The sequence below is a fragment of the Strigops habroptila genome, chromosome 20, assembly GCF_004027225.2.
Source record: "Strigops habroptila isolate Jane chromosome 20, bStrHab1.2.pri, whole genome shotgun sequence".
Taxonomy (NCBI): Eukaryota; Metazoa; Chordata; class Aves; order Psittaciformes; family Psittacidae; genus Strigops; species Strigops habroptila.
The window spans coordinates 5,617,770-5,637,040 of NC_044296.2; the positions used below are offsets into that span (position 1 = coordinate 5,617,770).

Genomic DNA, 19,271 nt, shown 5'->3' on the forward strand with positions numbered 1-19,271 from the left:
AGAGGGATCTCTCCAGGTCAGGGTGGCACAAGCACATGGATTAAACATCCTTTGCCTCTCCTCTTCCCAGCAGGATGTCCTCTGGCCTCTTCCCACCACTCTGGGAACTCCTGGGTTAAGAGCTCTCAACACCCCTGTGACTCAGAGCATAGGGGACCTGTCGGCCTGGACATGCTGGTTGTGGTGGGGTTGGGTTTTTTCCTCCTCTCTTGCAAAATCAAGACATGGAGGAAAAGAAAACAAATTCTCCATACGTACCAGCCTCCTGGAGAGCCTGGCATGAGATGACACTGCATGCCCAGAACCAGTCTGGAATCAGGCTGTGGGGAGCTCAGGAGGCAAACCTGCCCAACCCAGCCCTGTGCTGATGTGTCATCCCCAGCACTAATCTATGGTTCTCAGTGCTAATCTGGGGTCCTCGGCACTAATCCGTGGTCCCCAGCACTAGCAATGGTCACTAATGCCCAGCACAGGACCCCCAAGCCCGCTGCGCAGAGAACAGGCACCGCAGGCAGACATGAACCTTAGTTCATGGCCACCTTCACCAGGACTCTAGCTAGCCCTTGGCACTAAATATTGGGGTTTTTTTTAAAAGCTCATTACACATTCTTTTAAATTAGAGATTTCCCATTTCTGGTCTATAATTTAAAGTAAATAAAAGACTGAAAAAGCCCATCACACTTCCCCTCTGTGCACAGCAGCGGCACTCACCAAACCATGGAAGAATGGACATGTTCAATAATTAAAGGCAGAGACCGATCTGTGAATTATTCGCATATCATACCAGGGTCCTGATCACCAAATAATTCATCTGTACAGCACAAGAGGCCTTGGATGAGTTTTTACTAATGGCTTAGGGAGAGGATTGACTCCTGTTAAGGAAATTTCCTCCTGCTGAGCTCCAGGGTATCCCCTCCATCCAGGGAGCCAATAGCTTGAGCCAAAGGAGAGGAATCACAGCCCCAAGCCCCCACTTCCCCCATCCCCAGGCTTTCCCCAGGTTATAAACCTGCCCCCCCAGCAGCCCTGGCAGAGTCTCAAATGCCTTGAGCTCTGCCCCTGCTTATCATGGGCCAGGGCAGCATGCCCCAGGAGCTGCCCCTTGCCTGGGTGGTACAAGGTGGGCTCTTCCCATTCACCGTGGAAAGTCCCTGGCACTGCCCTTTGGCACCGCAGCACCAGCCCTGGACCACCTCCAGAGCACCCTCGGTGTCACCGGGCACAGTGCCATCACAAGTACATTACAGGTCAAAGTCTCCCTCCTACCTCTCAGATGGTTTTGGGGGCTCAGGCTCAGGAGCTGCGTCTTGCAGGGGAGCTTCATCCACACCCCGCTGGGCCTGGAGGGCCTCTGGGATTTCCTCGGGGGCAGAGGTGTCCTTCTCCTTCCTCTCCTCTTTCCTCTCCTCCTTCCTTTCCTGCTGCTGTGGCTTCAGCTGAGGGACCAACTGGGGTTGCTGTGGTTGCTGCTGCTGCCCAGGGGGTTTCTGCAGTGGGGGGTAGGCATCGTGCTCGGGGCCTTGGTAGGTGCCCTGCTCCCGCAGCTCCTCCTCCTCCTTGGGGTAGCCTTCCTCATTCTCGCTGTAGTCCTCATTGAACTCTTCCTCCTCCTCTTCTTCATCCTCCAGGTAGAGGTCATCCTCCTCCTCCCAGCGGGGTGAGTCCTTGTGGTAGCTGACGGAACTATGGCAGGAGTGGTAGGAGTCCCCGTCCCGCTCATCCAGCTCCGAGTCCCGCAGGCTCTCGTTCTCAAAGTCCTCGCTCAGCTGGGAGCTGCCCTGGCTCAGCTCGGCGGACGAGGCGTAATGGCTGCTCCCCGTGGGGCTGCAGGGCCGAGGGCAGACAAGAATAGGGCTCTGTGGGGCTGCGCCACAGCTTTGCCTGCCCTGTGCTGCCCCACAGCCCTGGGGTCCCTGCACTGTGGGTGGGAGGGATGTGGGGTTCCCCTCGGGGCACAGCCCTTGGTGAGCACCGGGCTCCTCATCCTGGAAGTCAAAGGCATGGACCCAGGAGACTCCATGGGCTGCCATTACCCCCCCATGGATCTGACCTTCCTGCCTGTGCGTGGGCTGAGTGTAGGAAGGTGGGGATCAGGGTTTGTCCCCTCGGCTCACGCCTGCCAGGGGAGGGGGCAGAGCGCAGCCAGGCTGCACACCCAGCCAGATTCTGACTCGTGCTTCTGCCAGATATCCTGTCCTGCTCATAGCCCACATCCAGCCTCTACCCTGGCACCCCAGCACTGCCTGTACACCTCCCAGGCACTCCATCTCCAAGGACACCCTCTCTCAACTCCATCAACTCCCGTTAACCCCATTATCCTTACTCCAGTGTTTCTGCCAGGCCAGACCCCTTCCCACCATCCCATCTGTCCCACTGGCCCTTCCAGCATCCCCGTCTCACAGCTGCCTGCACCCAGGGGAGCAGCAGCACAGAGGAGTTCCCTGCGTCCCAGAAGGCTGCCGGGGACAGGGCGGCCACGGGGCTCTATGGAGAATGGCTCACATAAGCAAACATGCAGACAGGACAGGGACATGCCTAGGAAGAGGCCGACACCATGTCTCCAGCACCGGCAGCCAGGGCTCAGGGGTGGGCAAGCGGGAAGGGGACAAGGGGAAAAAGGGACGGGCAGAACCCGGGGCCCAGAGCATCTGGGTTAGGCAGTGGGGAGCCAGGGGACATGGCAGGAAGGAGGGTGCTGGGCGATGCCCAGCCTGCTCCCAACAGGGACAGATACTGGCATCATCCAGGTACCTTGGGAAGGGGGACTTGGGGCACAGGGGTGCAGGAGACACAGCTCATGCCTGGAAACCCCTCATCTCCTCAGCCTGATCCTGGCCAGAGCTTGGCACATCACAAGGGTCCCAAATTACTGTGCGAGGCTTTTGCCCAGCCAAGGCTTCCTGGGAGGTACCAGAATCAAACGGTGACATTTGAGTCCCCAAGGCTCCTTTGAGTCCCAGCTCCCATTCCTGCTGGCATGACAGGGAACAGGCAGCAGTGCTGCCACATGGTTGCTGTGCCAGTGAGCAGGACCAGGATGCTGGGGCATTGGCACCATGAACTGGGGCCTCAGGAGCAAGAAGGGCTACCACGGGGCTAAGAGACACCCTGGAGCACCCCAATGCTGCTCCTCTGCAAGGTGGCCCGGGGCAGGGAGAGGGAGACCCTGCAGTGGCATGGGGCCGCCCTTGCCGGGACTGGTGTTGGCCTCACCACGGCTGCAAGGACCCACCACAGCACTCTGCGACGGCACACAGCACGCAACAAGGTAGCGACCCACCTATCGGATAGGTCTAGGGACCGCCTGCTCTCAAGGGAAGGCTGGCGGCTGGTCCGCCTGCTCGACTCAGAAGCGGACTCGGCGTCACTGCGCCCGTTTGCGGCAGAGTCGACGCTACCATAGCGTCTGCCGGGGAGGAGAGGAAGACGATCAGCAAGGTCCCAGGGGCACCGCACCACCACCACCCGCTGTGCCCCAGCATCCCCTGCTGCCGTGGGGACACCGGCAGGGAGGCTCTGTGGTGGTGGACAGGGCTGGCACCTTGGTCTGGGAACATGCTGGGACTGCGGGGACAAAGCACCGAGCTGGTGACCCTGCCTACAGCCACGTCTGCATCCCGAGGCAGGCCACAGCTCACAGCAAGGAGAGCCAGGACTTGAGGGTCCCAAAGCCCAGCAAGGACAGAGGAGGGTGGTGACCCAAAAGAGCTTAAAAACTTCCAAGTTTTTAAGGCGGAGGGGCCAGGACCCTCCCCCTCTTCCTTGCCTCAGCATCCCTCCCTCTGTTACCCACTACCCTGAGAGCGTCATCCTTGGCATCATCACCCCAAGACCTGCTGGCCTCTCCTGCCTAGAGGGTGGGATTGAGAGAGCAGGTCCAGGGGGAGCTGGCTGCGCCAACGCTACCTCATGGGATGCTGGTCTGAGTAGTCCATCTCATAGCTCTGCATGGAGTCAGTGTAGGAATCACGAGAGCTCTGCTGCTGGTGCCTCATGGGGTACTGGTGGACAGAGGCGTTGGGCTGGGAGGTGGTGTAGTACGGTGGTGGGATGCTGTTGCTGGTCTCGCTGCGATAATCGCTGTCGCGATCATCCACTGTGCTGTCAGGGTCATCGTCTGCAAGGGGCCACAGGGAGTGGGACAGGGGATGACCCCACAGCTCCTGTGGCCAGGGATGCCCCAAGTCTGCCCCATGGCCTGCACAGCCCAGCTACTGCCACCACCACGTCCCCATGTCTGTGGGACCTTGCTGCAGAGATGGAGCCATTAAGACGTGAGGAGTGCTGGGGACTGCCAGGCTGGGAGAGGAGGAGGGGACAGGATACTTACTCTGCTGTTCTCCCCATCCGAAGTAATTCCAGTTGCCTACAAAGAAAAAGAAAAAGGGGCAGAGACAATAAGCATGGAGGCAGCTCCAGGGCAGCAGCAGGAGGCGGCTGGGGGAAACCAGCATCTCCCAGGCATGGTGGCACCAAGCTAGGCTGGGGGCAGTGCCCAAAGATAGGTTGGGGACAGCACCCAGGATGGAGCACATCAGCACTGAGCTGGTCTGGGGACAGGGACTGGGGCTGGGTGATGCAGTACTGAGAAGGGAAGGGGATGGGGTGTAGAGATGGGCATGGTGGCACTGAAGTGCACCCCAAATCCCCCAGATCCCTCTGCCAGTGCCCACACTGAGCAGCCCCCTCCCCAGCCTCGCCGCCCCTCACCCAGGCTTCCCAGGGGGCCGTCCTTACCAGCCCCATTGCCGTGCCCCCCCATGCCCTTCTCCCCTACAACTCAATCCCACAGAAGGGCTCACACACTGTGGGGCAGGGAGACAGCAAAGAAACACCAGCAGACACAGGAGTCTGGGAACAGGGCTGGGGACAGGGTGTGGAGTGAGGTTGAGCCTCATTTGGGTTGGGGTCCAATGCCCCAAGGCAGGCAGAGACTCCACTCCTGCACATCCCCAGTGTGGGGACCTGGGGCATGGGGCAATGGAGGGCTCTGCAGTGGGTCAGGGACAGGGCAGCACTTACAGCACTGAGAGCTGTGAACAGGCAAAGGCTTTTCCTGCTCCTCCTGCAAAGCATACTGGGGAGAGACAGGCTGGTGAGGACTGCCCCTCTACAGCACCGCTGCCCCCTCACCCCACCCTGACGCTGCACTGACTTACATCATCCTGGTCCCGCATGGCATTGAGCTGCTCCAGCTTCTTGGCCCAGTACCTAGCCTCCTCCTCAGGGATATCTGCAAGGGCAAAGACCTCAATTGGTGCACAGATCCCCCCCTGCCAAAACAGCCCCTCATCTTTTGGAGCTACAGGATCAGACCCCCAGCCCCAACCCTGAGGGGGTCTGGACATGGTACCCACCTAGAGGCAGCTCGAAGCGGGTGTCAAGGAGGATACGGTGGAAAGTGGGGTCCTTGGTGCCCGAAATCTCATTGTCGGTCATGATGACCTGGGAGTCGAGTGTGAGCCACTCCCCAGGGCCCTCCTGTGGGGTGGAAATGGGGGTGAGGAGAACTTCCAGGGACCCCATGTTCCCAGCCCCCCAACCCCTCTCCAAGCAGGGGTGGGAAAGGCTCTGCCACCACTGAAGGACAACCAAGGGGGCGGCTACATGTCCTTTAGGGTCTGATGAAAGCGGTGGCCATGCCTAGGCCCCTACCTCATTGGACTGCCGGATGGTACGGAGGGGGATCCACACCATCCCCACCATGGTGTCCCAGATGAGCCCCTTGTTCCACACCTCCACCGTCAGGCCCAGGTCGAGCCGGTTGATCTCACTGGGGAAGGGGAGAAGTGTCAGGTAACCCCCTCCCCAGCAGCCCTCTGGGGCCATTCCAATCTCTGCAGGACTCAGGTGAGCCCCCCCAGGGCTGGGGTCATGGGGGAGCACAGGGGTGGGGGCCCCGGAGTGACCCCTATCCACTCACAACATGAAGTCCTGCTCCCAGGAGGGCAGGTTGCCCCGCACTGCGATGGTTGTGCTCTTGACATTTTGCACCTTCAGTGTCACGTAGGTGTTAAACTTCTCTATGGGAGCAAGCAGAGGGTGAAGTGGACCCCAGGGGACTCCCCAGACACCCCCCAACTGCCACCCTCCCATGGGGTCCCCACACACTGCCCTCAGCACCCCAGCCCCAGCTGGGATGGATCCCACCACTGCCAAGGATGGCCTGGCTGCGAGCACCTCCATCCTGCCCAGGGCACCCCCATTCTGCCCAGGACACCCCCATCTCTATGTGTGCTACCTCCCCTTGCCAAATGATGCCTCCAGAGCTGAGGCTGAGCCTGGGGTCCCCTTGCCACCCCCTGCCCTTCCTCTGATCCTGACACATCCAACCACCCCAAGAGCCAAGCCCCTCACTCCAAACCCCCCCAGGCAGGCAGGTAGGTTGGGGGCACTTACCTTGGGGCCCATCAAACTTGGCCTTTTTAACTGTGGGGACAGAGGGAGAGAAGAGATTCAGCCTGAGGATGCCCCCCCTTCCCCCAAAACTGTCCTCCCAGGGGCACCGAGGGGCTCATTCCCACCCTGCCCATTGGGGACCCCTCCTCACAGGCTGATTGCACACAGAGGTGGGGCTGGTTGCATCTGGGCCAGATCCTGCTCAGCAGCAAGGGAACAAACATCACTGATTCTGGGTGATGCCTCAGCTTTACACCAGTGGGTACCTGGTTTTGCCTGCAGTGGGGAGGAGGCAGCACCCAGGTACCAATGCTGCCAGTGCTGGGGTAAGGGTGGGCGAGGGCACAGGACCATATAGGGAGGGAATGACACAGCACCCGGTTAAATGCTGCGGGTGCCAGCGGGTGAGGACCAACGTGACCGGGGAGGGATGAAAATAGCCCTGGTGATATCCAAGGTAATTTGATTTCAGAGACGTGCTGATCACGGAGGCGTCGCAAGGCTTGGGGGAGGCAACGGGGCATAAGCCTGACCCATGATACCACTGATGGGGGGGGTCGTGGTTCAGCCTCAGCCCCCTGCTCAGGAAATAACGGGATCCTCTGGCTCGGTCACGCACTGGGTGGCACTTTGCCCATGGCCAAATCAGGAATCTCAGGACTCCGGGAGCTGCGGCTTCACTCAGGGAATGAGGAGTTCATGGACGAGGAGGGGGGGATGTTGGTTCGAGGCCAGGCAGAAGGCTCTGGGATCCCAAAGATCCCATTGTGTCATTGGGTTGGGAGCCTGGGAGACTGTGCGGGAACGTCTGGAAGCAGTGTATGTTATAATATTAAGTATATTTTATATGTCTATTGTATACCTATTCTTAGGTATTACATATAATGATATATGATATATATTATAATGTATTACATATTGTATATTGTATTTTATATTTTATGTATATGTTATGTTATATATATTATGTTAAATATTCTATACTATATATTATATATGATATGTTATATGATTATATTCCGTATGTTATATGTTATACATTGTATATGGTATGGTATATGTTGTTGAGGGGTTAATATTATTTAATATTTAATTAATATTAATATTATTAATAATTAATAGTAAATTAATAATTATTACAATCGTAATAATAGTAATAATATGATGTTAGAATACAACCTCTGGTACCAGGACCTGCCCATGGCACGTGCTGCTTGGAGCTGCACAGGTACGCCCGTAGGTGGGAGCTCGCCCCTGTCCCAGCCTCAGCGGCACCCACCAGCCCAAAGCTGCCTCCGAAACAAAACAGGGAGAAGCAGAGGAAGGAAAAGCTCCAAAAATACCTGATCTGACAGGAACAATTACCCACGGAACACGTGGTTCTCCTGGCTGTCATCTACTGCCAGGGAGAAGTCCTGCTGCCACCTTCTGTGGCTGCTGGCCCCAAGGGGCTGTGCTGCCCTCCCAGCCACCAATGGGCCCCCAAAGCTGGCACAAGAGTGGCAGGTCCCAGGGTGTCACCTTTGGGCTAAACTCAATCTGAGCCCCCAGACAAGGAGCTGAGGACAGTGGGACCCTCGTGGGAGCTGGGTACCCCCACAACAGGCTGGAAGACTCGAGGTGCTTCCCAGGTTGGGGTGATCATCCTTCTCAGGGGGGGAGGAAAAGGGGGTCAGTTGAGGAAACTGAGGCAGGCTCAGCTGCTGGGGTTCAGACTGGCAATGGCATGAAAACCAGGTTGGGCTGTAGGCATCCTGCAACAGGCCCATCTGTCTGTCCAACCCTCTGTCCATTCACCCATTCATCTGCCTGTGCATCCACCCATGTCTCTGTCCACCCCTCTCTCTGCCTGTCCATCCTTTGACCATCCTCCCACTCACTTGGCTCTCCAACCACCCCCTCGCTCCATAGCCAGCCAGCCAGCCACACCCCACCCCCCCTCCATCCATCCATCCATCCATCCATCCATCCATCCATCCACCCAACCATCCATCCTCTCCCTCCATCCATCCACCCACCCCTCTGTCTACCAGCTCACGTCTCCTCATCCCTCCATCCATCTGCCCATCTCCTCCATCTGTCTCTCTAGACACCCACCCACCCGCCTGTCCATCTGTCCGTCTGCCTCCCACCCCTTCAGACCCCACTCTGGCCACACACCCCTGTCCCCACTCACGCCACACCTCTCAGGGTCACTTCGGTCCATGCCTTCCCCCCGCACAAAGCCCTCAGGGGCTGTGTGTGGCCCTGATGCCCCAGGAGGGGCAAGGAAAGGCTGGGGGGTGGGCTTTGGGGTGACACTCTGTGCCCCACCTTGTCCCCAGCTGCCACTCTGCCACCTCCAACCCACCACCTCAGGACCCACGTTGAGGTGGGTTTCCCACTTGTGGAGGTGGGAAAGGGACCTCCCAAACTTATCTCCCTACCCCAAATTGACCACTCAATCCAGAGTAGCCCCCAGCAAGGCCAAGCCTGAGGCTGCAGGATCCATCTGCGCACTGAGTTGCGCAGGTCTCAGCTTGCTGGGGAGTGGGGATGGGGATGCCCCTGAGTTCTTCCCAGTATGGCAAGATCAGCCCACTCAAACCAGACCCCCACCAGCACCAGACTATCGCACCCCTCCTCTGCACCCCCCCAACTGCTCACAACCCCCCCGCAGCATCACCGAGGTGGGACAATGCCTGCCGGGTAATGGGGGGGTGTAATTTGGGGGGATATTTAGAGGTTTGCAGGAGGGGGTGAGGGAAAATCGGGGGTTTGGGAGTGTAAGAGGGTGGGGATGTGGAAATGCTCTGGGATAAATGATGCTTGGGGGAGTGGAGGGTGGGAATCACGGGGGTTGGGGATGCGTTGGGGGACGTCTGAGGCCCCCTGTTTAGGGTGGGGGCCGTTTGGGCTGTGTCTGCAGGGGGAGTATTTGGGGAGAGATGAGTGAGAATGGACGGGGGAGGTTAGGGGGAGCTGCATTTGTGGGGGGGTGGAAGGGATGCGGCGGGGAGGAGGATGAAGAGGGATTGATGTGAGAGGACAAAGAAGGGGGGATGCGGAGGGAGCCCCCTCCGTGCGCCCAAACCCCCCCCTCGCTTCCCCACCCCCATCCCCGGATCCGGTGCCGCGCGCGCGCCCCCGCCGGTTCATTCATGAATCCACGCGCCGGTTTCCTGTGAATGGAGCCGTTCCCACGGACACCAACCCCCACCCCTACCCCCACCCCCATTCTGCGCCAGCCCGGGGCCCACTCCCTCCCCGCCCCGCGCCGGGCCCCCAACCCCGCGCCGCGCCCCGCTCCCGCCGGTACCTCGCACACAGAGCAGCGACATGGCGCCGGGCGGGGGGCGCGGGGCCGCTCGCAGCCGCTGCCGCCGCCCCACACCGCTACCGGGCCGCCATCTTGCTCCAGCACCGCGGACAGCTCCTGACGTCAGCCCCACCGCCCCCGCCTTAAAGGGGACGCCGGGAGCCGCCCCCCAATAGCCCCTACACGCCCCAACACCCCCCCAGCCACACCCAACACCCCCACAACACCCACAACACCCCCACGACCACACCCAACTCCCCCACAACCACACCCAACACCCACAACACCCCACAACACCCACAACACCCCCAACCACACCCAACACTCACAACACTCCCACAATACCCCCAACACCCCCACAACCACACCAAACACCCCCAGCAACCCCACAACACCCACAAGAGCACCAACAGCCCCCCAACCACACCCAACACCCCCACACCCCCACAACACCCACAACACCCCCACAACACCCCAATACCCTCCTAAAACCCCCCTAACACCCTCATACACCCCCTGAACACAGCCCAAACACCCCCCACACTCCCCAAGATCCCAAACTCTCCCCCAACACCCCCCCACCTCATTCGGAACTGGGGAGAAACCGCGATCAGGGTGGCCCGAGGGGTTTGTCTGGGATGTATGGCCCCCCTGCTGTATGGACATAGAGGGTCTGCCTGAATGGAACATGGGAGATTCCTGCCCGAATGGACCACGGAGGGGTCTGTACGTATGGAACCGGGGGCGGCGGTCCTGTACGTATGGATCCAGGGGTTCTGCATGCCCTCATTGCCAGGGTGGGTGCTGTCCTACCGGGGGGGACACACACAGACACTGCCCTCCCTGCACGGAGGTGGGAGGGGCTGTGCGGCTTGCACAGCCCTGGGGGTCTGTTGTGCCCTCACTGCCTGTGGGAGGGGTGGGGGTCATGTGGGGGCTCTGCCCCAAGCTGTGCCTGTTCTGATATGGGTCTAAGCAGGTGGAGTTAAATTGTCTCCCTCCCTCCCCAGAAGGGTCCATGGTCTTGTCTCCACCTGCAAATGTCACATTCCAAAGAGATGCTCAGATCATAGAATCACAGAATCAATCAGGTTGGAAAAGACCCTCAAGTTCATCCAGTCCAGCCATTCCCCAGCACTGCCATGGCCACCGCTAACCCGTGTCACTGAGGGCCTCGTCTACACGGTGCGTGAACGCTTCCAGTGCTGGTGACTCCAGCACTGCCCTGGGCAGCCTGTTCCAATGCCTGAGCACGCTCTGGGCAAGGAATTGTTCCTAATCTCCATTTAAACCTCCTCTGGTGCAGCTTGAGGCCATTTCCTCTTGTCCCAGCCCTTGTTCCTTGGGACCAGAGACCAGCCCCCTCCTGGCTCCATCCTCCTGTCAGGCAGTTGTAGAGAGCAAGAAGGTCCCCCCGAGCCTTCTCTTCTCCAGACTAAACCCCCTCAGGTCCCTCAGCCGTTCCCCAAGTGCATCTGTAGCATAAGTAAGGGCCACTGCCACGCCATCACCATGTCCTGCAGAGACCAGCAGAAGGTGGGGTCAGTGACACCAGGGGACAAAAAGATGCCAAGGGAAACTGAGGCACAGGGCAGCGAGGGAGCATGTGCAGGGCCCTGGGGAACTCGAGTGCTCCAGTTTGATGTGTGCTGGCCCCTGATCGCTAGTTCATGACCCCAGGAGGGTGATAGGGCCTGGCCCCCCAAGAAGCAGTGGTGGCCTGGAGCTGGTCAGATCTCTGCCAGAGGAGGACGGGGGTCCCAGCTCCTGCCAGGACCCTTCCCCATAGCCAGGGATCTGCCAGATCCTTCCCAACTCCACCAACGTCTCTCCAGACCCCAATGTATTTTTGGATGCTGTCTTGTGGCATCTTCTCCTCCCTGCTTCTGCCAACACTGCAGCCCCAGGGCAGGAGAGCCCTGCTTGGAGCAGGACATGTCTCCTCCACTCACAGTCAGTGCATCGCCTGCACATGCTGCACCACACAAATGCACACACATACACACACGTGTGCTTGTGCACACATATTGGTGCATGCACACGTGCACAGGCACGAGCACATCACATGCAGGCACATGCTGCTTCAAATCTGTCCTTTCCAGGACAAACAGCAATCCTTCAACAGAAGATTTTCCTCATTCAGTGCGGCCTACCAAGATCCCATATCATCCTCCAGCGCTCCAAAGCATCTCCCAGCCCTGGCAGCCCAACACAGAGCTGCTCCCATGGCTCACCTCTGGGGTTGTTTTCCACCTCAAGCCCTCAATTGGATAAAAACAAGTCTTATTGGAAGGAGGAATATTTATTTAAAGGTCCTGAGTTCTTTCCCCAAAAAGATCAAAAATAAGGATAAGAAAATTGTATTTAAAAAAAAAAATAAAAAATCAGAAAGTAATCTCCAGGCCTTGAAATTAATTCTTTCCAGGAGCTGAATTCCTGCAACCTACCTCTCGTGCTGTGTCCCTCTCTACACAACCATGTCACCCATCCCAAATCATTCCGTGCTGTGTCTGCAGGGCTGTGTAAGCCCCCAGTGCCAGCAGGGTGCTTCTGATCCTGGAAAGCTTCTTGTCTAAATATCCCAAATGTCACTAGATCCCAGCTCAGCATGAAACCAGCTTCTCCTGTGACTTCTGGGCCTTCAAAGCAAAAAAAAAGCCCAAAATTCCTCCATCCCCTCCATCCTCCCAGCAAAACCCTGGGTCTCACCTGCCTGCCACCAGCATCCCCAATGGGTGACCAGGCTCTAGGGTTGCTCTGGGCAGCACCAGGAAGGACCCAGCTGCAACAGAGGATGACGAAGCCATAACCAGCAGTTCAACCACACACAGAGAAGGTGATAAGCCCACAACCCCCAAACAATGAGTCAAATTGCAATTACTGGGAGGAAGGGCACTAAATCGTAGAATCCCAGGCTGGTTTGGATTGGAAGGGACCTTAGAGCTCATCCAGCTCAACCCCTGCCACGGGCAGGGACACCTTCCACTAGAGCAGGTTGCTCCAAGCCCCTGTGTCCAACCTGGCCTTGAACACTCCCAGGGATGGGGCAGCCACAGCTTCTCTGGGAAAAGTCTGTGCCAGCGCCTCAGCACCCTCACAGGGAAGAGCTTCTGCCTCAGAGCTCATCTCCATCTCCCCTCTGGCAGGTTAAAGCCATTCCCCTTGTCCTGTCCCTACAGGCCCTTGTCCAAAGCCCCTCTCCAGGTTTCTTGTAGCCCCCTTAGGCACTGGAGCTGCTCTAAGGTCTCCCTTCAGGAGCCTTCTCTTCTCCAGGCTGCCCCAGCCCAGCTCTCTCAGCCTGGCTCCAGAGCAGAGCTCCTCCAGCCCTGACAGCAGCTCCATGGCATCCTCTGGACTCTCTCCAGCAGCTCCATGTCTCTCTTGTGCTGTTGCCCCAGAGCTGGATCAGGACTGCAGGGGGCGTCTCCCCAGAGCGCAGCAGAGGGGAAGAATCCCCTCCCTTGACCTGCTGCTCACGCTCTGGAGATGCAGCCCCGCACACAGGGGATTCTGCCCATCTAGACTGATGGTGACATGGACAGAGTCCCCCAGCTGAGCACGCTGTGCTCAGTGTGTTGGGAGGACATGGGCTGGCAGCACTGGAAGGGCTGACATGGGAGCCCATCAGCCCCACAGGGGTATGTCTGTGCATGTCTGGTTTTGAGGGTCCCTGGCATAGGGACCTGTGGGTTGGAGGCAATATTCATAGCAGCCCCTTCCCGGGGAAGACAAAGCCAAAGCCACCCCCACAGCCTCAGAGTCCCTGCGCATCCCTTCGCCTTCCCACCCTTAGGGGTCCCGTCATTCCCCCAATGTGGGTGCTGTTCCATAAGGGTGCCGAGCTGCCCTGGGTGCAGTGACAGTGACAGCAGATGGCAACGGTGATGGTGACACCCACCAGCCCACCCAAGAGCAGCCAACCCGCCTCCTCCAGGGCAGCTCGCAGACAGCGATTATTCCTCGCCTCTCTCCAGCTGCTTTTCCGCAAGTGCTCTCCGTGTTCTGGTGGTGTTTTTCTTTGGGGGAAAGGGTCTGTGATGGCACCAGGAGTGGAGCATCGTGCTCGGGACCTCCTGGAGTAACCAGGTGTGGATGGAGGTGCTGAGCACGGCCGAGGGGTCGGTGAAGTGGCAGCTCCACTACGACGTGAGGGCAAAGACATGGTGGATGGTGAGTAGCAGCAGCCAGGGTCGGGTCTGGGGTGCTTGGTTTTGGAGTGGGGGAGGCCACTAGTGGGGCAGAAGTGGGACTTTGGAGCAAGGGTGTGAGGGTTCTGCCCATGCTTGTTTGGTCTGGTGGTTTCCCTGTATCAGGGGTTTGGTTTTCTATCCCTTCCTGCTGGTCCTGGCCAGGGACCACACTGGGCTGTGCTCTCCCCAGCTCAGTCCAAGTGCTTTGCTCCCATGAATGTTTTTTGGAGAAAACTTTGCTGGGAACATCATCTCCCTTTGGCTGTGAAGGTCCCTGCTGGTGTGTGAGCCTCACCAGACCTCTGCCAGCCCCTGCCCTTGGGACAGTGCCCATGGGAGGAACTGGATGTCTGTCTGCCCATCCCTCAACACCCACCCTGGCTCAAGGCAGGGGCTGGAGATCGCCTTAAGCCAGACTTAAGGCAGGTTTGGGCACAGGCCCCCCAGTGTGATTTTGGGAAGGAGAGGAATCCCTCCACAGCTTCCAGGCAAGAGGTTGTGAGCCTGGGGCTGCGGGTCTCCAAATTTTCCACCAGGCGCTTGTAGCAGCTCCCAAGAACCCATCTCCCTTTGCAAGGGACACTGCAGCTCCCTCGGGCTGGCAAGCGGGATTTCTGGGAAGCAGGTGGGCTCAGCGGATCCCTGCCAGCAAGCACCAGCCTGTGGTTGAAGCACAACAGCCCTGACCATGAGCAGCACAGGGCACTCAGGCAGGGCAAACTCTGGGGGTGCACTCAGATGTCCCTGTCCTGAGACAGGGATGGCACCCACCATCGTCCCATAGCGCCAAGGCTGCAACAGAGCAAGAGGCCAGACCCTGCCTTGCACTACCCTGCTGTGGGTGGCTGCTGGTCCCGGTATCAAAAGGCTGTAGGCGCAGGGCACTGGCTGTGCCCAGTGCCACAGCGGGAATGTGGTGCCCCTTGGCTCCAGAGCACCCACGCTGCCCTAGCCCTGCCTGACACCACGAACAGAGCTGGGGCTTCAGAGCCAGAACATTGGGCCTTTGAGGCGGACCCTGCAGCCGGCAGCGTGGGGGAAGAAGGTCGTGCCAGGACCTGGGGGTGGTTGATGATGCTCAGCAGACGGAAGAGGGGCTGGCAGGAGCCCAGGGACTCTGGGGGTGTTGGGGTGGCCCCGGCAATGCATGTGCCCCATGTGCCGACTCTCACCCGGGCAGGAGGGGACACTTGCCACAGAGTTAGGGAGAGTTGGGAGCGCGGGGAGATGAGCAGACACAAATCGCAAATAAGACGGGTCCTTTTTGCTCCCACAGCTGGTATTTCCCTCAAAGTTCAACAACCAATTGCTTTTAACCTACACCACTGGGAGATGCCGGTAGCTCCTGGGACTGTCTGTTATAAAATCATAGAATCACAGAGTGGTTTGGGTTGGAAAGGACCTTAAGATCACCTTAAGGGATGATCCCCTGCACAGGGACACCTTCTATTTGTAAGAAAACCCACTGTTTTGCTGAATCAGGACTGAGTGGAGATGGTTTCACCAGGGATGAAAGGTGTGGGATGCTACAGCCTCTCCCCGGCTCCCATTTACACTACAAAGGCCTGTAGGGACAGGACAAGGGGAATGGCTTTAACCTGCCAGAGGGGAGATGGAGATGAGCTCTGAGGCAGAAGCTCTTCCCTGTGAGGGTGCTGAGGCGCTGGCACAGACTTTTCCCAGAGAAGCTGTGGCTGCCCCATCCCTGGCAGTGTTCAAGGCCAGGTTGGACACAGGGGCTTGGAGCAACCTGCTCTAGTGGAAGGTGTCCCTGCCCGTGGCAGGGGGTTGGAACTGGATGAGCTCTAAGGTCCCTTCCAACACAAACCATTCCATGATTCCATGTTTCGATGATTTGGGGATCTCTGGCTGGGAAAGTGCCCTGGCAAAAGTTGCAGCTGACCTGGGAGCTGGCCCACAGTCAACATATGCTCCCAGCATTGATTCTGCTCTAATGCTGCGCCCATTCTGTCTGGCTGGGTGACACCAGCCAGCTGTGACCCCCCCCAAGAAGGCGGGCTATCTCATTTTGCATTTTGCATCACCCCATATAAAACAGGAGCAAGGCTGGAGCTGATGTATCAGCCCCTCCCAGCACACCACATCCATCCATCCATCATCCATCCATCAGCCGGTGAAGGGCATGGGATGGATTGACCAATGGGCACAAAAATTAATCAGGCTGTAGGTAGCTGTGAATTATGCGGCTAAAAATACCTCTGCCGTGTCTCCTGCTGAGACATCCCCCAGCAGAGCACTGAGGAGCCTGTATCCCTGCTGACATCCCATTGATCACCCTCCTCGTTGAGGGGCTGGAGCAAGTATCTGCACATAACTGTTTGATGGGCTCAGCTGGCTGCGACACAGCCGGTTTACTGCCCATCAGTCAATGTGAGCATACAAATCCCTGAGTCAGCAGGTATTGAGCGCAGGGTGAGAGCATCCATCTCAGTAAAGCTCAGCTGCCTCGGGAGGAAGGGAGAAAACCTCCTGCCAGCATCTGCCTAACAAGGTGCTGTTGGGGACTGCTGTGGCTGTGGGTTACAGACCGGTCATTCACCACTGCAATGGTGTTGAGATGCCTGGAACTGCCTGGGCCTGGTGCAGCCACTTGTGGCTCGAGTGCCTGGTGGCACCAGCCCCACCAGTGACACAGGGCACTGGGATGGCGCTGGTGGGTAAAAGCAGGATCCTGCAGCCCCAAACCACAGCCTGGGCCAGGGAGATGGGGGCAACAGGGAGGGAGGAGGTGAAGGGGTACCCAGACGGCATCACAGCACCCACAAAGGATAGTAGAATCATAGAATCACAGAATCAACCAGGTTGGAAAAGACCCTCAAGGTCATCAAGTCTAACCGCTCCCCAGCACTGCCAAGGCCACCACTAACCCATGTCACTGAGGGCCTCATCTACACGGCATGTGAACACTTGCAGGGACGGTGACTCCAGCACTGCCCTGGGCAGCCTGTTCCAATGCCTGAGCACCCTCTGGGCAAGGAATTGTTCCAATAGCCATCTAAACCTCCCCTGGTGCAGCTTGAGGCCATTTCCTCTTGTCCTATCACTTGAATATACTACACATTCATCCTATCACATGACACCAAACCCTTCCCTGGCAGCACGGTCTGTAGGGTTTACACAAGAAAAATCCTTTTTTACGCCCAGTTCTCAGGATGATGCTGCTATGGGTGTCCCCCCTGGAGCCAAGAGCCCCAATACACACAGCACCCTGGGTCCAGAGCAAGAGGTCCCAACCCACCCCGAAGAGAGGAGGCGCTTTCCCGTGGCTGAGCACCAGATGGCAGCAGAGGAGCGGCCACGGCACCGGCACCGGCAGCGGCACCAGACGGCAGCGGAGCTCCACTGCCCGGTGGCACCGTGGGGTGCTCAGCCGTGGGGTGCTATGCAGCGGGTGCTGGGGTGCTCCGCCGTGGGGTGCTGTGCCGCGGGTGCTCCGCTGTGGGGTGCTGTGCAGTGGGTGCTAGGGGTGCTCTGCAGTGGGTGTTCCGCCGTGGGTGCCGTGCAGTGGCTCTTCTGTGGCAGAGGGTAGGGGGCCCCGGGGGGATGTCAAGGTTTCGGGGTGACTGTGAGCCTGAGGCAGGGTGCGGGGGCCATGGGGACCCCGGAGAGCTGCACCCATGTCCTGACACACTGTCACCTCCCCCTTGGGTGCCATGGCACTGGGAGCGTCCTGCCTCCCCAACACACACACGTTTGTGCAGAGAGGCATACACACACCACACACAGAGACACATGTGTGTGCTGGCATGCTTCCACCCATGCAAACACATACGTGTACACCCACAAGCACATGTGTGCGTGTATTGAGGCACTCACATACTTGCAAACATGCATACACATATGTATGCATGCAATGCACATATGTGCATGAACGCATGTGCAGGGGCACACGCAAATGTACACTGATGCATTCACAGTGCAACGCACACACGTAGCAATGTGTTTGGGCACAGCCAGGCCCCATCCATTTGCATGCACTGGAGCAGGGAGGTGCTTGCACACGTGTGCACACACATGCACAGCCCTCCCCAAGGCTGCCTGTTAAAAAGTACCCGGGTGGGTAAATAGGGGGCAAGGCTGTGGCTGGGGGGCCTCAGCCCAGCTGCGAATGACCCACGGCCCGTGCCAGCTCCTTAATCCGTGCCGACGTCCAGGACAAACTGTACCAGTGCTTGTATAAACCAACTCGCCTCTATTTATTTAATTCCCTTCTATTTATTTAGGGCTCAGCCAATGGGAGGCAGGGGAGGGGTGCACACACACACCCCCTCCTCAGCCCTCTCCCTGAACCGCGCCAAGGGCTGCATGTGTGTCACTGCCACAGGACTGCGTGTGCGTGGCCTGTGGCCTCTGCTGGGATACACATACACACAGAGCAACATGCCTGCAAACATGCGTGCCCACACACTGACATGTGTGCATGTGCCCACACATGTGCTCGCATCCACATGTGCAAACGCGTCTGTGCACAAACGCACCCATATTTGCACACCAGCACCACGTTGGGGATATGGGGTCTGCCAGCCCCGGTCCTCAGGGGACAGGAGGTGATGCAAGGACACAAGGCCCATGTTCCCAAGGGGATGACAGCCCACAGGAGGGGCCAGGCTGGGAATGGAGGGGGGGGTAGATCCCGTGGGGAAGGCACAGGGTGCACTTGGGGTCCCCTATGTCCCCATCACACCACACAGGGCTGATGCAGGGGGCTCGAGGAGTAGCTCAAGAGGCACAACATGGGGGATGCTAAGCCCTGGACCCCCACCCCAACATCACCTCACTCCCCCCACCGTTACATAAAGGCATGACAGGAAATCAAGGGGCAAAATGTCTCACTCGAATTAATAACTGACTTCCTGCAGTTGCAGATTCACCTTCTGTTCTTGTTTATACTCCCTCACCCCCCCGCCTGTTTCGGTTAATGCTCCCCAGTGCCGTTTGCCATTAACTGGCTCCGACACCTCAGGGAGGGTGAGACTGGGGCCCACTTATCCCAGTATAGACCGGGCAGTGATGTGCCGGGTGCCCTGTCCCCACCCATCCCAGTGCTGCTCAGGGGACCTGGGGTCCCATTTGCTCTGCCACCACCTGCCCGGTGCTCTTGGCCATGGCACCCCAACCACCTCATGTGCAGGGGACCAGAATGGCTCTGAGCTCAGAATCGTGGGGCATGGCCAAGGGTCCCTCCTACCCTCACATGAGGGACACGGTCCCCACCTCCCTGCGCACTACCCAGATAGAGCCAGTGACGTCCCATGGTCAGCACCACTGCACAGCCTGGTGACATCCCCATGGCCAGCACCATTGCACCCCACAGACCCAGCAGCCTCCCAGTGCTCCCGTTTTGTGACTGGAAGCAGGGCTGG

General features: G+C 58.4%; 1 protein-coding gene across 13 annotated transcripts in view; it reads right to left on the reverse strand.

The window, feature by feature from the left end:
- The window catches only part of UNC13A (unc-13 homolog A), a 34,122-nt gene extending 24,306 nt beyond the window's left edge, over positions 1–9,816 (reverse strand). For 10 of the 13 annotated variants that reach the window (XM_030509815.1, XM_030509809.1, XM_030509814.1 and 7 more), the window contains exons 1-11: positions 9,698–9,816; positions 6,400–6,429; positions 5,924–6,023; positions 5,656–5,773; positions 5,358–5,481; positions 5,160–5,233; positions 5,023–5,077; positions 4,331–4,366; positions 3,907–4,117; positions 3,281–3,406; positions 1,267–1,824 (exon numbers count right to left, since the gene is read on the reverse strand). In XM_030509815.1, the coding sequence (XP_030365675.1) occupies positions 1,267–1,824; positions 3,281–3,406; positions 3,907–4,117; positions 4,331–4,366; positions 5,023–5,077; positions 5,160–5,233; positions 5,358–5,481; positions 5,656–5,773; positions 5,924–6,023; positions 6,400–6,429; positions 9,698–9,719 (1,454 nt within the window). In that variant the 5' untranslated portion in view covers positions 9,720–9,816. Of the gene's footprint in view, positions 1–1,266; positions 1,825–3,280; positions 3,407–3,906; positions 4,118–4,330; positions 4,367–5,022; positions 5,078–5,159; positions 5,234–5,357; positions 5,482–5,655; positions 5,774–5,923; positions 6,024–6,399; positions 6,430–7,018; positions 7,053–9,697 lie in introns of those variants that run through there. The other 3 variants (XM_030509817.1, XM_030509818.1, XM_030509806.1) reach the window with 2 other exon arrangements.
- Between the last annotated feature and the right edge of the window lie 9,455 nt (positions 9,817–19,271).